Genomic DNA, 18,916 nt, shown 5'->3' with positions numbered 1-18,916 from the left:
TAGGTCTTACTTTGTGAAATTTACGCCATGTTAGTTTATATAAGGTCGTCAGGGAAGCCTTTCGGTGCATCGGTAACTACTGTAGGCAGAAATATGTCTTGGGGGCGCAAAAATGTGACGCGCAAAATCAGCCGCGGTGTACGCGCATTATCAGTCGCGGTGCGTGTATGTGTTGTTTACTATTTTGCTTATATCGATTTTAATTCAACAAAGAAAACCGGCGTCTCTGTATTACCAGCATTAAATGGTAAATCAGATCACTGTCTGGTCGATTGGCGTAGGGAGTAAAACATAAAACATAAGAGCGCATGCTCGTGCACGGCCAACCTAAGGCAACCACGAAACATCGGAGCGGCAGGCGCTATCAAATATTTGTGATACACTGACATCGTTCTCACGCATTTCAAGTCTAGTATGCTTGAAATTACCATATATCACCGCTAGCCTTGCTGCATGAGGCCCATGGCGATCACTGCGGTTGGTGAGCCAGCACGATACATATATAAGCTGTGTGCTTCGGCATTGCCTTTTTGGCCTGTATACAGCCATAATATATGAGAGGGTTCGCATAAAAAGAATGCGATGGCTATTTTTGAGCGCAAAATTTCCATAATACGTCTGAGTGCGTCGTAGAGAACTGAACGAATACAACCGAAAAAAAAAAATCGGTTATCATCCTCTTTCTCTAAAAGGCAAGAGAAAACGGGCTAACGCCGCACAACGTTTATAAATATATAACCACTGACGCCGTATGCTTTGACCATGCGCTATATAGAGCAAAGAAATCTGTAATCCAGCACCTATTACTGCTTAGGACGCTCGCGCAGTTCGTAAGCGGTCGCTTTGCTGGACAAGCTTAATTCAGGCTGTAAGGTATGCTGCTATTACTAGCCAAAACTATTTTATTCATGGGTGGAAACCTCATCCATCCAACCAAGTAGTCAGGCAATGTAACCTGCAGCTAACAGTTTGAACGGTTGTCAAAGTATAGCAGCACAGCTCCTGTCGTAGCAGAGCGGCACCCACGCTGTTACGATCGTCGCGTATGTTTCATGGCTCCTAAACCGCAGCTTAGAAATACGAGGATAATACTGCAATAAGGTCGCATTAGTGATTGGAACATACGGAAATACACTATAGATCTCCGAGGCTGATTGTAGGCTCAAATATGCGCGCACACATCGCGCTGCGTGTTCCGTCCATCTCATCGCTCAGCAGAAATTCCGGCCATGAGGCCTTAAACCACTTCAGCACGTCTCAAAGAACCGTTTACCCCGTAGAAGACGCACGTCATACTAAACAGACCGCACGACCGCGAAAACAAACGCTAGAACCTACCGCCGAGCGTATACCTGCCACACGAAAGACCGCTTTCACCCAAGCCAGTATGGCGCTGCTCATAGGCGACGCCACTGCGTTCACAATATGGCGGCACCTACGAAAAAACGGTCTATACTCCGGACTGCGGTGGAGCAACTCACCTACGAAGAACGACATCGCGCATGCTCTTGGCGTTTTGTTGCGCGATCTCCATCGGTGGTGTTTGCCGTCCGTTTCAATCTGAGACGCCGAGATAATGCTGACTTCTGCAGTGGTGTTAACAAGCAAGCGCGAACCGGTGATACGGTCGGTAATGGAGAAAAGGTGGCTTACTAAATGGCCGTGGTCGCCCGCCGCTGTTACTGACGACCAGCCGCAGCACTCCGCACGTGCCCTGAACAGGGGTACGTACACCGACGAGTAGCAGCAACAAATCGGCGGTGGTAGTATATAGCGCAGGCTCTGCGGTGAAAAACTGCGCGAAGCTTGCCGAAACGACCGACGTGCAGAAGGCGCCGTGAGGGGCTGAAACGAGGTCTCAAAATTGGTGGTTAGAGATGCGAAGTGTCTCGGAGTTTGCGCAATTCGGCTACTTGAGACGCAAAATTTTCTGTTGCTTCCCGGAGGGAATCGACCTCGGACACCGTATATCTACGGGCAGCGTTGATGGCTGCCAGCATGTCGTCGGCCAGTCCGGCAAGTTCGAACTTTTACGAGCTGAGACAAGAGACAATCGCACGTTGGCCGGAAGACGCCGCAGGAACAACTCACGTACTACGGCCGCGTCGAGGGAATCGATGGTGTCACCGAGTAGGTGAAGAAGGTGACTCGGGAACTGGACTGCACGTCTCTCACGGAGCTCCTCGGTAATCAGTAGCTGCTATAGAAACGGCAATGTGCAGGTGAAACGAGGCGCCGAGGAAGAGTTCCTTTGATTTTGGTGTTCGGAGTTTCGCCCAGCTCCAGTATAGGATGATATTACGTACTTTGGCCATTGCCTGTGGTGGCAGCGCTTCCAGGAGCATTTTGTACTTGCGAACTTACCAGTTGACACGACACATGCGTAACTTGTCCTCAGCTTGAATGGACCATAAATGCTAAATGAGCGATCGACAACTGCGGTAGAGTGATGCTAGCTGTAGCTGCTGTGACACTTGCAGAAGTTCCAGAATCGTTTCAAGAAGCTTTACGGGCGGAGTTGCTGGCGTCGGTGCACCCCCGTTAAGCCATGGCAGGTCTTGGTCGGTGTACGTGTCACCAGTAACTGGGCTACTACGCACAATTAAAAATAAATCGCGGCTTTATTTGAGCACTTGTGAGAAACCCAACTGCGAATCCGCCGGCCATCCATTCCTCTTTTTTCTTCTAACCTTTTTTCGCACCAGCTCACGGGGTTGACAAGGGCAGTGCGACAAGACAGACGCACCACAAGAGGATACGCGGGTTCGTGTGCTGCGCGGACAGTGCGTTTAATCAAAGAAATGATTGGGTGTCATAAGTAAATGAGCATTTTTACAGGTTAAGCTATTGAACTAAAAAAAAAAGAAAGGCTGTTAGCTCCTATATGAATGCGATATTAGCAGTTACGAGCGTCCAGTGATGCGTATTTTAATAACAGATGACGATCAGGCTGGACTCTCACTCGTACCTACGTGTGCTGGAAGTGGATCGCGCAAGCAGTCATGATGAAAAACCGATGTAATCCCCGTGTAAAGACAAGTTTCTATACTGTTGCAAGTACAGGTATTGATATGTTGTTGTTTCAGGGGACATATTGATTTGAGCAGATAAATTTTAACGAAATGCCAATGAAAGCCTGCTAAAATCACATTTGGTAATTGCAGTAGCTATAGATAAATAAATAAATAAATAAATAAATAAATAAATAAATAAATAAATAAATAAATAAATAAGCTTCCTTAACCGACTGCACTTTCCTGAAGCGAAGAACACAAAGCTACTTTGGGTGCCCCACCTTTATTTACTGATCCCCACTCTTTTATCCATATGACTACCTAGGCGACCGACAACCTAATATAAGAACAGCAAGTGGGCGAACCCTCATGTATACGTAGCTCTGAATGTTGTCGCGGCTTACGCATCTACTGAAACTGTCAGTCTCCTGCATGTGTAGAAGAACCGGCGGTTGTCCGAGAGACAGTAAGAACAACAGATAACTTTTTAATGGCACTTTAAAGCAACGTTACCGGCAGATAGCTGGCCCAAAACGACCGTTATGACGATTTACGTACTACTTAGGCGGTAACAGCTACCTGCTGTTAAACGGAATATGTATAGAATACAAGGAAGTACACGTAATCAGAGAAATTGCTTCATCGTAGGGGACACACACGCCGACTTCACTCGCCGACACTACATAAATAAGGCTTTGTCTAAATTACCGCTTGCACTAACATTGCTTTCGCGCTTTCGGTTGAAAGCGTCACATCAACGGTGAATGATATGTCAATAAGAAAGCGAAAACAGCGATTTTCTTTGTTTATTCAACACGTAGTCCGATATCGCGATGGGGAAGCCAGAAGGCGCTCGATGGCGTCGTGGTCACGTGTTCAAAGCGCCCATGCAGAGGCACCGTAAAAGTTCTGTAGATCACTGTGCGTATGTTACAATGGAAAATTCGCACATTCCTATAGGCGCCTCCGTAGCCGCGAAAAAGTAACGACGCTAAAACCTGGTATAGTGTTAAGCCCCCGTGGTATCCTACCTTGGTACGAAATGTGAAACCTAACAGGCTAACAGTTTAGTTGGAAAAGTCCTGTAGGTGTGTCCTGGTCGCTCCTATTTACGCGACGACTTGTACTCTCGTCTGTGTCGCTTTGAGCTGTCGCACCCATGTCCTGTTCTATTACAATGCACGTTGGTATGTCCGGAATCAAAAACTGCCGCCTTGCGCACGCTTACTATGAGGCGCAATTTGAACAGACAGGAAATAGTAATTGACTAGTTCAGGGTGGTTAAGTATTCGCTCCAGACCGCATTTTTGTTTATTTTGCTGGAAATGGTTATTTATTACTGGAGGAAATGAAGGCCAGACATTTCTCTGCGAAATCTCAGAGCCGGTCAGTGTCGCGTCACGAATTTCTGTGCATTTCCATGTACTTGGGCTCCTCTGGTAGAGAAAAGGTTGTTGAAGGTTTCCCGATTAACCGCTTAGTTTCTTCAGAAATCAGCCAGGTTCTTCCTGGCTCGAATCTTCAAAGTGCCCCGAACCGCTGAAATAACGGGTCAGAGCGCCGCAGGTCCGATTACCGAGAGAAACAAGCAGTATTCTGTCGCTTCGTTGCTTGACGCAGGTCTTAATGCAAACATGAAGTCCAACGCTGGGCGGTGATCAGTGGAGGCGAATACGACAGGAGTGCCTGGCTTCAACCAAGTTATGGCAGAACGAGGAGATTCGACGCAAGCGGGCTCCACGTGCGAAGCGTTTGACCAGCTACCGCTCTGTACGGCCACGTCTGAGAACACATGCCAGATTGTGAACCACCTTTCAACGCTGAACGAGCTGCTCTTTCACGCCGAACTGGAAGTTCGAGAACTGCCCGCACCATGCGGGCAGCTGTCCCTAGCGAGCTTGGCGGAGAAGGACCTGTGTATGCCATATGACCCGGAGAAGGCCGTGAAGCAAGCGATTGCGCTGGTGCACCGGCTGCTCATGTCGCACTCGTGCATTCAGCACGTCCACATCCACCACGGCCTTTTTGCCGTTTACGCACCGCTCGTCTGCGACGCCCTCAAACGCAACCGTTCGACTAGGATAATCAACATCGACTTCAGGGAGACTGTCTTCTACGAGGATCTCGACGTTGCCTTCTCTTCCGCGCATCACGTTGAAGAGTTAGAACATTCAGGGGAAGAGTCATGCGACGAACTGTCGTCTGCTCTGTCGACCGTTATCCGCGTATGCCCATCGCTAACTACCCTCAAGATTCCCGAGGTGCGCATGAAGGGCGGAATGGCCGCAGCATTCGTCGCAGTTCTGAAGAAAAATGTCACACTGGAGGAGCTGTCGGTGCACGGTTCTGTCATATGCGAAGGCGGACGGGACCAGTTTGCGCAGTACTTGAGGGATAGCACCTCGCTTACCACGCTTAGCATAACAGCAGATGGCGTTACCAGGCGAAACTGCTTCAACTGGATGGCTGAAGGCCTAATCGTCAACAAGGTGATCAAGAACGTCTATCTGAACAACGTTCTGTTTGACGAAGAGAACGCCGGACTGGCAGCGAGGATATTTACGGAAAATAAAATTATACAGAGCTTCAACATAGTATATCCACCGCGCACTTTAACGCCGAGGACAGATCACAACTTTTGGTGCGCACCGCTGTCCAACAACGAAACACTGGAAGAACTCAGCCTTCCGTTCGGGATCTGGAGCTCCGCTCAGTGGGTCGACTTCTTCTGGACCGTTTCGAAGAAACACAGCCTGAAAAAGCTGACCGTTTTGGTGCACCCGACTTCCCGTTGTCACCTGGGAGAGTTATGCAAGGCTCTCAAAGAAAGCGGGGCAGAAGAGAAGGTTTCGCTCGGAACCTACTTCGTCTACTACAACATGGATTTGATTTACTCAAAGGCATTCTCAGACGTAGACGTATTCTGCTTCGGCGATATTGTGGAACGGCTCTCTCGTGCGTTAGTGCAATTTGCGCACATTACGTCCGTACGCTTCAGTCTCAGAGCGGGCGACGTGTCACTTGCTTCCGCCATCGCCGCTTACGTCAAATCCACGACGTCGCTCCGGAAGCTGCGGTTGGTTTTCTACTCTGACTGGGACGACACGGCGGACGATGCGATTGTATCTTGGACAAAGATAGTTGAATCGCTTTCTCGAAACACGAGCATCAGAGAGCTGGGACTGCACGTGGACATTGACCCCTACGACAGCGACGATGACGACGTCACCCACCCGGCACAGCTCTTCGCCCAAGCGATCAAGACCAGTCCGAATATACGAGTTGTGCACTTCGGTGCAGTGCACTCGTTCGAGGTAGCCGCCTTCCTCCGACATTTCACCGAAGACATTTCGGACAACTACACCCTCGTCCGCATGACTATAAGCGGGATACTGGACCGGAACGCAGCCCGGGACTACTTCAACATCCGGGACACTACCCGTCGAAACTGTGGCCTGGTGACGCGTGCAGCGCGGTTCGCCAGAGGGCGCACTCTGGACAGGTGAGTTCACTTCCAATGCTTACGAGGAGAATTCAGAGCTTCCACCTAACGTCGTCAAGCGCGAAATTCCGTAACGCTGTCACAGCAGTCCAAACTGGCCGCCCGAATGCTGGAGAGGTTCGTGCGATGGAATGGCCGCGCATATAGCAGTGCTCGAGGGTCATTGTCCCGTACTTTGTTTCGGCGGTGTAGGTATGTGTTCATGGCGCTGCTATCTGACGCGCCCACAACACTTGCCACGTGATGTGGTGTGCTGATTGCTGATAGCACGGAATCGCTGGGTCCGTCTACAATATATATATATATATATATATATATATATATATATATATATATATATATATATATACAGGCACACAGGGTGTTTAAGCTAACTTTAGCTAGAGTTGAAAAATATGCCGATGCACTCTAAGACGCCGCGACCAAATGAATGTTGCTCACTTTTGTATGTAGTGTGTCACGCTATATTTTGTATTTTGCTTAATTGATATTTAGTCAAAATTTATTAACCCAATTCTCAAGTAACGAAGCTAGGGGAAAAATCGAGATGGAAAGTTGCAGAGTGGTTTGCAAAACGTCCGAATAAACAGTTTCTCTCTTTCTATATTTAAGTACGAGTGTTTTTCAGCTTACTGCGTATGACCCGCGAAAAAAACAAAAAGAAAACACCACGGGACATGCCCGTTTGCTCGTCGTGATTGCACTGCTCGCAAGCGTTCCGCGCACAAACGAACATTGCATTTAGCCGGATGTGCTGGCGCTGTGTCTGCTTATCGCTATCAACAAACGCCGCGAGGGAAGCACATCGCTGGCGTAAGTCACTTAGCCAACGCCTGCGTCACTGCCCTGTCGCCTTTAAGCGGCAGTACGCCCTGCTAGATGCTATGTTCGTTTGTACGCGGACAGTTTGGGAGCGCTGCGATCACGGTGCCCAAGCGGGTATGTCACGTGGTAATTTTTTGTATTCCGTGGGCATCCGCAGTAAGCTGGAAAACACTAATACTTCAAGATAGAAAGTCAGAAACTGTGTTCTCGGACGTTTCGCAAACCGCTCTGCAACTTTCTGATTGGAATTCCTTCCTAGCTTCCTTGCTTCAGAAGTTGGTTAATTAATCTTGACTAATGAGGTAATTAGTCAAGATATAAACTGTAAACTAAACAACATTGGTCTTCCGAAGGTGTTGGTCGCTTGGGTGGCTGAATATTTGAGAAATCGGGTGCAGTTTGTCACAGTCGAGGATCAAAATTCGCGCCTTCTACCAGTCACGTCGAGTGTGCCCCAAGGCAGTGTGCTAGGGCCGTTGCTATTTTTGTGCTATATAAATGATATCGTAGATATAATTGATCCAACGGTTCAAATTCGATTGTTCGCAGATGACTGTATATTATTCCGTGAAGTTTGCAGCATACATGATCAAAAAGAACTAAACAAAAATCTAGATTACGTATACCAATGGTGCAACCAGTGGGGCATGGTCATAAATGCACAAAAAACAGTTTCCATTTCTATAACTAAAAAAATCCCCTTGTCTGTATGCTTACTCCCTAGGTTCATCTACAGGTAATCATGTCGATAACTACAAATATTTAGGTGTAACGTTCACTGCTAACCTCTCCTGGAATTCACACGTTGATAACATTTGTCCCTCTGCTTTCAGAAAGTTGTGTTTCCTAAGACACAAGCTTCGTAATTCACCACTAAATGTAAAACTTCTATGCTATCAATCATGCATCAGACCAAAGCTAGAATATGCAAGCATAGTATGGGACCCCTGCACAAAACATAACATTGATAAACTCGAAAGAATTCAAAGAAAGGCTGTTCGATTTATCTTTTCTAAATTTCGTCGTGTGGACTCTCCGTCGGAACTAATGACAGCCAGTAACATACCCCCCCTTCACTACAGAAGAAGGCAATTTCGCTTGGGCTTCCTGAATTCTCTCCTTAACCTGCAATTCGCTATTGATCCTTCCTTGTATTTATCCCCCCTATCCACAAGACATACACGACATCAACAACCAAGATCTTTAACGCCATATTTCGCAAAAACAGATGCTTATAAATTTTCCTTTTCCCTGCACACAGTGTCTCAATGGAATTCTCTACCAGAGCGCGATCGTCTTGCCATCGTGTAGCATTGTATACATTTAGCCATTGTGTTCATTTTTGCTATTTATTTGTATCTGGATGTAAAACATAATGTATGTGCACCCATATACTCAATGTGATTTGTTAAAAATGCCCGTCCTGCTTGGACCACGTTATGTGGTCTGCAGTATGCATAAATAAATAAATAAATAAATAAATAAATAAATAAATAAATAAGCAAAATACAAAAAATAGCGTGACACACTGCATACAAAAGTGAGCAACGTGCATTTGGTCGCGTGTATGTATACATATACGCCTGCAGTATTTACTTTGGGACTCCTTCCTGTATACAACTGTTTTTGTACCAATTTACTTATCGGTAAAATTGAATTGAATTGACGGCGAGGGGCACTGAGTCGAAGCGCGCAGGCGGCCCGCTGCTGGGCGACGTGAGCAGAACGCGTCTTCGAGGGGCGTGCGCTCGCTGCAGCCTCCCAGTTTCCGCTTCGTGCGCTCTGATAGCCGAAATTCATCGTGCCACAGTTCCACAGGTAATCGAATTTTTACAGATCCAAAAGCTACTACGGATTGCACACAGAGTTTGCTTCAATTTCTGAATTATGATGAGCCCGTTGAAATCAAACGTTCAAACGTTAATTATTGTACTTTTGATAAATAGCCACTAATTACCACGCATCAATCGTCACCCCGCAGTCCGTATCGCTGATGGCATGTCTCCGAAGAACTCGTCCTTTCATTTCAGAGCGGCTATCTTTAAATGATACCTAAGATCATCCCAGAAATACCCTGTATAGGAATGTTTTCTTCCACTTGGCATTCATGTAAGGCGTTGAAAAAGAAAAAGTAGGTCCTCCTCACTATTGCTTCGTCTTTCTCTGTCAAAATGGCAGCAACCTGCGCTCTGAGACTGACCACCGCGCACCACAACGAAAGCTCAATCATCTTTCCCCCTGCCACTTTTTTCCAGCCTCGCGTACTTCAAACGGCATCTTATATATCATCCTTCTTTATCACACATGTGATAACGCGGAGATTGTTAAGATTGTTCATTATTAGCTTTCTTAGAGGACAGATGTGCCATAAATATAATGTGCTCCACGAACGCGCACCCTCCATAGCATCCAACTAAAGCAGTGGACCGTATGGGGCGCTGATTGGGCGCGCTAAGTGGATCCTCCAGCACTCGGGTTGATTCTGTTCAAGGCGTGCGGCCTCTGCTCAATGCAAGAGCTACTGCCTGTAGAATTTATAGCAGCATGTTTAAAAATAAGTACCATACCCAAGGACACCAACGTGTTTCGTTTCCAATCCTTTCGTGAATCTCGGCGGTCAGTGTGTCATTAGAAGGACTCAGATAAGCGACCTGGCCCTCGTCTGTTTTATATGCGAAGCATTTCTCGGCGAACATTTGCCACTTTGACAGTATCTATCTATCTATCTATCTATCTATCTATCTATCTATCTATCTATCTATCTATCTATCTATCTATCTATCTATCTATCTATCTATCTATCTATCTATCTATCTATCTATCTATCGATCCATCGATCCATCGATCCATCGATACATCCATCCATCCATCCATCCATCCATCCATCCATCCATCCATCCATCCATCCATCCATCCATCCATCCATCCACCCATCCATCCATCCATCCATCCATCCATCCATCCATCCATCCATCCATCCATCCATCCATCCATCCATCCACCCATCCATCCATCCGCCTACATCTTGGTGCTCTCATCGTCGTTCCGTTAACTTGGTATGTACCAAATTGGCATAGTATGACAAGGGTGTATAACGAACATAAGTGATTGGCCACGACATCATTATCATGACATGTGTGTCATGTAGGTCATGCAACAACCGCCTACGTCTTGATGCTCTTATCGTCCTTACGTTATTTTGGTAGGTTCCACGCACACTAATTCGCATAACATCGATTCCCACAGGGCGTGAGATCTGCCTGCTTTTTTTTGTACAACGTCGTTTCTTTTAAGGACACCCATTGTTCGCCTTGTCCTACTACTGCGCGCATCTGTGCAGGTTCTGTGGCTCTACCGCTGTCACGGTGGTCGTTGGAGAAGGCGGGGGGGAGTAGTCCGCGACATAGTCATGGTATCACATAGCATGCTTCACTTTTGCAGGAACTGCGCCAGAGCTTTAGAAAGGGTTTGGCGCCACGCCGGACTTCTGGAAGAGCTCGCCGAGCAGCTCTCCCTCAGCGTAGGCGAGGCCTCTAACATGGTACGATGTGGGCTGAGGAGCATGGAAGGTCTGCACGACTTCATGCGGCTCGCTCGCGTTGTCCGGGACTGCGTCGTCTGCAACCCGCGCCAAGGTGGTGGCCCACAACTGGACACCCTCAACGAGGATTGCTGGAGGCTGGTCCGTCGCTACCTGACACTTGACGACGTCAGAGAAGCCGAGGACTCCGCCTCTTACAGTCAGTGATAATTGTTCAAGGTTGCGGACCAGCGACGTTCGCAAACCGCACACGACCTTGGCCGGCAGCGCTGGTCTTCAAACATGCTGTCTGCACGACGGCCTTGCTTTTGTAGAGCTGGTTACAGTTACGAAAGGGTCGCACCAAAGCGGTCGAAGGGAATATTTTGATGGCCACCTCTCTGAAGGCTAGCATTCAGAACGTGTTCAGCTACTCGTGAAAGAGCATGTCAAGCCCATGCTCTGACAGGCAAGTGACAGAATTTTGCGGCTGTGGAGAGTACCAAGCGCTTCGTGAAATGCAGAACTGCAGTGACGTCGATGTCGACATGCGCCGAGGGTCCGCATTAATTGTGCGAAGGCACGATTTTATTAGCAGTGGACAGCTCCTTCAGTAATTCTGTAAGAGTGGTTTGTGAAATCCACGCTGTCATGTTTATCTTATACCTGTTTGCCAAGGTGCGTGCAAAATTGTGCATTCATATTCACTCCAAGCCGGATCATGCTACCACTTTCACTATAGTATACAGAGCGATCATAAGTTCGAAAGTCCAGCGCATTCGTAGCGAATTTTTTATGTCGACTAGGGAAATATTAGGAACGGGATTACACGCGGCATTTTTAATCACTATCATAACTTTTTGAAGCTCGGCGTTATCGCGGGTGCTAGATCTAGTTAAACGCGCAACGTTGCTGTAATCTCATGTCGTCTGCCAAATCAACATGACAAGCGACAACTGATTGTAACCTAATTATGAGCTTATCATAGAGAGCAGTTAGTGAATATAAAACATTTAACGGCGTTTTGTTAGTAATCGGGCATTTAGTAACCAATTACCTGTAATCACGTTTTTTGGCATTGTTGCAATTGATTAACTTTGGTAATGGTCACTATCATAGTAGAACACGTTTTGGGGCTAGTTGGTTCATAGCTTGCGAAAGATGAAGCGCCACCAGAGAGAGCACATTAATGAAGTCTTATTGTTCTTTCTTCATTAATGTGCTCTCTGTTGGCGCTTCATCTTTTGAGTCACTATCACAGATAACATTATTGAAGTTACCCCCCCCCCCCCCCCCAATTACATGTAACCAAATACTTTATAGACCCTTTTCACGGCGAATCCGTGGGCGCCGCCTTGTTTTATCACGTGGTTACACGTCCATTGCTGGCCTCCACTGCCCCCATGGTTACATTGAATGTGCGTGAGGCCCGGTGCGGCTCAGCAAACCTCCGTTTTAGTGCCTATCGCAGTTGGTGATTGGGTGGACGACACGAAGCTTTGGCCACAGCTTTAAAGGACATATAAGTGCTTTCGCAGCTCATTAAGCCTTGTCAAAATGACCCGAGCAGCGCATACAGTGCTTGTACTAAAAGCGGAGCTACAAATGCATTTCAAGCATTTCAAGCTGTCCAATGTTTTCGTTGATTAATTAAATCAAGATGAATGTGTTTTTCTCTTCGTATTTTTATTTGGCAAACACTGAGCCAACGGCTTGTCATGTTTCTGACTCGGTAAAATTCCTCAGTGCGGGCACTATCTGTTTATTTTCCGCATAAGCGCTCGCGGGTCCGTGCATTTGCGACAGATTTGTTCTTGCTGCGCGCAAGGCTTTGGTAGTGTTCTGTACTTTGTAATGGCTTGTGCAGCTATGATCGATTATCACTGATCACTCGCTTGCTTTGTGAACCGTCACCAAACGCTCAGCTTCGAACACATGTGCGTTTGGTGTAGTCGCCGTCACCCATGCTTCGGCGTATTGATTCAAGATTGGGCCTATTCACTCGCTTGTGGTACATGGGTTCTAGAATGGGCGTAAGCTTGCGTTTGTGTTGGGGTCGGTGTGTGTATAACGCGGCCGAAACTTACTATGAATGAAGCGGCGCTACTCCCTTTGTCACTGTGCAACGAGCGGTACTCACTCTTTCCGACGTCCCGAGGTTGAAGTCCGTTCTTTGGAGATTAGCGATAGAATGCTGGTGGATGAGTGAATATTTTTATCTTAGAGAAAATCCCTGTATCGCGAAGGGCGGCCGGCACTACAGGCCGTCCTTAGGTAGCAGCGGTCCATGAACTTGGTCACACAGATTCATGCCGTCACCTAATATGCGAGTCACTATTTTTGCAGCCAATTACGGCATGCGTCTCCCCTCTACCGCTCAACATTTCACTGCATAAATGGAAGACAGTGCGTCAGCGGACATCCAGTTGCGTGTCTGACAGCTGACAGCACAGTAGCAGGACAGAAGTAGTAACGGTTTCGTATTCGTGCTTTCGCAATGGCAACGTGCAGCGTACCGGCGAAAGCGCCATGACATTTCTCTGGAGCAAAATGCTCCGCGAAAAGAGTCAATTGATGAGAGAAGCTGTAACAGGCAACACAGCTTTGAGCTCTTGAATTTGGTGGGAACTAACGCAGAACGCCCGCGGTCGTGTCATGCAGCAGCCTCGCGAATGCGCAAGTTTCAATTACCAAAGCAGGAGAATTATGCAATTTTATTGCAATAGCAATTATATGGACACTCTTGGCGCACTTTTGCCGTTCGCGTCGCCGTGATGTTCCATATCAAGTCGAAAAGTGATTACGCGTGCGCCGCGCGCCGTATCATGAATGCGCTAGTGGAAGCGTGTGTGCGTGAGCTGACGGCGCTGGCTCAATCTCGCACGCGCAATGTAGGAAAGCGTTCAGAAAGCGCGCCGTCTTACGTCGCGCCCAAATGATCGCGGAGAAGGGTTCTACTCCGGCGGCAGCTGCGTACGGCGTGGTCGCGCCTGGCCCGCGGGCCCTATCTTGCAAGCGATCTGCGATGGGGACAGAGTGCAGGTGCGTCGATGAATCATTGCTTCGTGTGCGCTGTGTTCTCGCAGCTCAGTTTGTGTTGAAGTGATAGGAAGCACGAAGGTCATTTCGCTCGCTGCTGGTGCCAAACTTCCTCACGCCAGCGTTTTGACAGGGTCCGCGGTCGTCGAGTGTGATGTGTTCATGTTTGGCTGTACGCGGGTAACGCCGTTCTTGTTAATTTATTAGTAAGCGATTGTTTACAAGTTTATACGACCGATACAACTACTTTCCTTCGTGTAGTTGTCTACTAATTTGCTATTACAATCGATGCTTCGCCTTCCCAGCGAAACTGCGACCTTTTTTATATTTTTATTGGCTCCTACGGGAAGTGTCTTCTCTCAGTCCCAGTAAAAGAGCTGCGCTTCACAGACGAACCAGGTGTGAGCATCGCGGCATTAAGTAACCATATGTCTTGTGCCCAATGTGTTCGTAAGCTACAGCACAACTCTTCACCAACGTGTGCAGATCTAGGGAGTTTCATTGGGATAGCAATTATATGGACACTCCAGACGAATTTTGTCGTCGTCGTCGTGATGTTCCGTGTAAAGTCCAAGGGCAGTAACACCGTCGCTGCACGCCCTATCCTCTATGCACGAGTGAAAGCGTGCCAGGATAGCCGAAGAACTCGTCGCAATTTGGAGCTCAAAAGGCCGTGATGGGATGGGTGGTAGGGGGACGGCGTTGTTCGGCAGCAAATGCGTATTCCGCGAGCGCGCGCAAGAGGAACCAAGGATTCCGACTCATTCTCGCGTGCTCAAGGGAGCTAAGCGCGCAGAAATCGCGCCGTCTTCCGTCGCGCGAACGGAACTGAAGGGAGAGGAGGTAGGGGGCGTTACACTTCGGCAGCAGCTGCAGGAGCGCGCGGACGCGCGCGCTTCAAAGCGATGTCCTTTGGGGCAGAGTCTAGGTGAGCTGACGGTTCGCAGCTTTGCGTGTGCTGTGTGTGGCTTCTGAGTTTGCGTTGAAGCGCTAAACAGCGCGAAGGTACTTCGGTCGCTGCTGCTGCCGCTCTTTCTCACGCCAGCGTTTTGACAGCGAGTGTGATGGGTTTAGTTAGTAAACGAACGTTTACACGTTTATACGGCCATTAAAGCTACTATCTTTACTGTGTATTGCTATGCGCTTTGCTGTCGACAGATCACGTGTCTTGATATTTGTGCCCAGAAGCGGAAGCCTCGCAAAATGCGTTTCTGAGCTTGCATGATAATGACTACAGTGGACTGGAATACTGGGTAGTGGCGCGAACTCGAAGGAACGCGCGTGCTATTCTGCGTTGAAGGCACCAGTTGGCACCTATGCGACTTTTTCCAGCGGCATCGCCTCTGCCATAGTCGCTGAGTGATGCAGTGACCAGCGTTTCTTTGCAAGTCGTGTTATTTAACGCAACCGCGGATTCTTACGAAACAGTATGCCTTTGGAATTAACGTAACCAGCAAGATGCTTTTTGCGTTAGCTAATTTAGATAGTTTGAGCTATTCGTGTGGTTCGACGTGGTTTGCTAAAGCTAAAGGATAATGTTAGCTCGCGCGTTAACTTTACGGTAAATGACTGCTGCTGGTACGCATGTTTCTTTACTGATCTTGCATTTTACTGCGGCAGCTGTTAGGAACGTGACGGTGACTTTTTTTCTCAGCCGTCCAGCCGTTCCGTCACACCGCGGCGTGCGTCGTCTTCATGCAACCCCCGTCATGGTCGTCGTGCCGTTCTTTTTGCTGCATACATTGAGGAAGCTTGCAATAAATAGATTGCAGTTTTGCCCTAAGGTGATAGCATTGCTGGCAGCGTGTGCTTTAGTAATAAATAAGTTCAAAGCCCTAGGAATCACTGAAACGTTTTTATTTACTCGTCATTTAATAGTCGAGCTGCTCTAGTGGAAATTGGTAGGTTTAGGAGGAGCGATAGAGTTTCAGTGCACAATTTCCTTAGAACACTGAATACAAACCATGGCGACCTTAATTCATTAACAACATTAAAAGTTTGTCTATTCTTGCCCTACATAACTTGCAAGAAATGATTGATTTGTATTGCCGCCAAGATGACACGAAAATCAAAGCAGGTGTCTTTTTTTTTTTTTTGCTACAGTTCGCGCTTAGTTTTGTGATATTTTGGAAGAATATATCAAATTTAGGATGGGGAGGTAGCATATTATTAATCCACTTGAGTTTATTATCCATGGAATGTAAACCAATGAAAATGCAAGCGGACTATAGATAGAGGTTGCCGAGTAAAGCCGCAGTGCGGGATAGGAAGGGGGTTAGCCGTAGCGCAATAATAAATGAAGGAGCCTGAAATTTAATAGAACACAAGAGTAACAAAAGAACTGAAGTTAATGGTCACGGAAACCTTTTTATTCATGCCATTTAACAATGTGCTCATTGGATACACGTAATTGAACATTCCTTTGGAAAACTATTCAAAATACAACAGAACAAGTAGCACAATAGCACACTGGGAGAGAATTTCGAGATAAACTATCCATTCGCTGCAGATTTCGTTCCCATTTCTTGCGAAGCTTGGCGTCGGTCGGTGCGGCAGAACAACGATACCATTGTAACTCCTGGGACATGTGCTGCGGCAGCGCGGAGTGAAAAACAATGTTTGTGAAAATCCTGCGTGCACCGCACCTGGGGAAGTTAGCAACACACGCAATACTCGCGAACTTCACAGCTGGAAAGCCCGACGGAGCGCGCGCCATTTCCTAGAAAAAAGGCGTAACGATGTCACTAACGGCGGCTACTGGATTGTGCCTCAGCCAATGCAATGCCGTGCGCTAGACTCGAATTCTACTGCAATTATGACGAAACCTGATGGGTCGGTGTTCAGTGATCAGCGATTGAAACGCGATACCAAGACCACATGGAGGCCGGCGCTTTTAGCGCCGCTGGCGAGAACTTAGTGACCAATGAGGGGCTGAAAATGCGGCCGCAATGCATCACAAATGATTTAGCTTTCATGTGATACAAAAACGCACCAACTCTTTGTCTCCAGCACCAACTTGTGACGCAAAAAGTGCCGGCAGCGACGTACTCGGAATATTGCGTTTCATTCGCAGAAGCACTGTACACTTTTCAAGATGGTAGCGCGCGGGAACCCCTGCAATGTATTCGCAATTTCCTGAATACGTGGCGGCATTCTGATATACTCGTCATGCCATTTTTTTGATTGACTGGAGGAATACCACGAGAGGAGCGTTTCCGGAAGGGCCGTTTGTCAACTTATTTGACGTTGTAAGATGCTGCTCTCATCTACCTTTGCAAGAATTGCCTGACGTAATTTGCGGTACGAAACATCATAATGAGCCCCGCTATGCAATGGGGGCCGAGAGGCATGTGTAACATCGCATTTCCGCCATCCTTTCAGGCCATACAATTGTTGTGTCCATGATGCATGCTCGAATAGCTTCCATCGCACTAAGTTGGTCTTGGCAGTTATGTTTTACGCTATCATTTCATCAAAAGAAGCGTTGATCCAAAAGCATGATGCTTGAGCATTACAAATATTTTGCGACTTTTTAAGCTTTCAACCACGGCATTCGTATTGTAAACAAGAATGAGGATGTTTCACTACAGACGCTATTGAAACGGTACTTCTTTAACAACAACAACAACAACAACAACAACAACAACAACAACAACATAAGCAAGACGTCATGACTAAGTTTCAACACCTGGTGCGACTAAGCAGCGAAATGGACCAAAAAGGGCACCGCCGAGACTAGCCTCGTGCAAGCGGTCGCCTGTGACGAGCTAATCGCTATCGGTGATATTTGACCGCTTCCCTATCCTTTCTCTATGGCTTCCTGGAGAGCTTAGTCGGGCTAAGTAGTTTGCTGTTCACCAGATTGTGATAACAGGTCCTAGACCGCGCTGTCTTCGTCCCTAGTCGGTCCCCTTCGATGTATCAAGGCAGAAAAGAAGCGCATTGGTGCCAATCTATGATGTGTCAATAAGTTTCTCGGGAACACCTATAGGTGTTTCCGGCGTGCTTCTTATATGTTCCCGTTAGGCACCTAACATCTTTTATTTTACAAATTCTGAGGTTCTGTGTGCCAAAACCACGATATGAAGTTAAAGCACGCAGTAGTAAGAGACTCCGGAATAACTTTGAGAACCTGGAGTTCTTTACTGTGCGCGCCATGCAGAGTACACGGAAGTTTCTTCTACGTAACTGGCCAGCTTTTCAAATCGGCTGTGCTTGTCGGAGGCCGTGAAGTAGGCGAACGAGGAAGGCGCCTGGAGGTGAAAAAAATCGCACGCCGGGGGCAGTACGAAGGCGCACTCAATGCGCGGCAAAGAGCCGTCGCTTAGAGGAATGTGTACGTAACGTTAAGCGAAGTGGAGGAGGAAGTTAGGTGGATGCGCGCTATAGGTTAACGTTGTGGTAACGTTGTAAATTTGTCCACGCGCGCCGTATGATGTGTGTGCAAGTGAAAGCGTGTGACGGTGAGCCCACGATGGCGGCTCGTTTCAGCATGGGCAAGGGAGGAAGCGCGCCGCATTCTGTCGCGCGCATTGCACCATGGCACTGGGGCAGGGGATGGAGTTGGGGCGTTGTACTTCGGCCGCACACTGTCGCGCGCGCTTTATCTTTAGTGCGCGTTTAGGGGCACAGTCTAGGTGAGCCAAAGTCTCGTAGCTTTGCGTGCGCTGTATTCCCACCGATGAGTTTGCGTTGAAACGATAGACAGCATGAAAGTCAATTCGCTCGCTCCTGCTGTCGCTATTCCTCCGGCCAGCGTTTTGACAGCGAGTGTCGGTGGTCAATGTATATAACGGGACATTCTACTCTGGCGGCTGCGGCGTGTGGCGCGGCCGCGCGAGCCCTGGCTTGAGTGCGATGTGCGATACGGACAGTGTAGCACCGAGGGCCCATAGCGTCATGCGCGCTATAGCACTCATACGCTTGCGAGTCATCAGCGTTCACGAAGGGAAACGTCACTGTAACCTTTTGATTGTCGCCCCCATCAAATGCAGCCGCCGCGGCCGGCATCTGAGC

The 18,916-nt window shown here is 47.9% G+C and overlaps 1 protein-coding gene across 1 annotated transcript; it reads left to right on the top strand.

The window, feature by feature from the left end:
* The first annotated feature begins 4,649 nt into the window (after positions 1-4,649).
* Positions 4,650-11,089, top strand: LOC140212951 (uncharacterized). Its single transcript, XM_072284057.1, has 2 exons — positions 4,650-6,516; positions 10,783-11,089. The coding sequence occupies exons 1-2, from the start codon at positions 4,718-4,720 to the stop codon at positions 11,087-11,089; spliced, it is 2,106 nt and encodes a 701-aa protein (XP_072140158.1). The 5' UTR covers positions 4,650-4,717.
* The last annotated feature ends 7,827 nt before the right edge of the window (positions 11,090-18,916 follow it).

This window comes from Dermacentor andersoni, chromosome 8 (genome assembly GCF_023375885.2).
Source record: "Dermacentor andersoni chromosome 8, qqDerAnde1_hic_scaffold, whole genome shotgun sequence".
Taxonomy (NCBI): Eukaryota; Metazoa; Arthropoda; class Arachnida; order Ixodida; family Ixodidae; genus Dermacentor; species Dermacentor andersoni.
The sequence above is the reverse complement of the archived record's forward strand: the minus strand, read 5'-3'. Positions and strand labels throughout refer to the sequence as shown.

Excerpts from the sequence above, each read along its gene's own strand:
- LOC140212951 (XM_072284057.1), top strand. The coding sequence starts at position 4,718 with ATGGCAGAACGAGGAGATTCGACGCAAGCGGGCTCCACGTGCGAAGCG. Across the intron at positions 6,517-10,782 it reads AGAGGGCGCACTCTGGACAG|GAACTGCGCCAGAGCTTTAG; the intron begins GTGAGTTCACTT and ends TCACTTTTGCAG.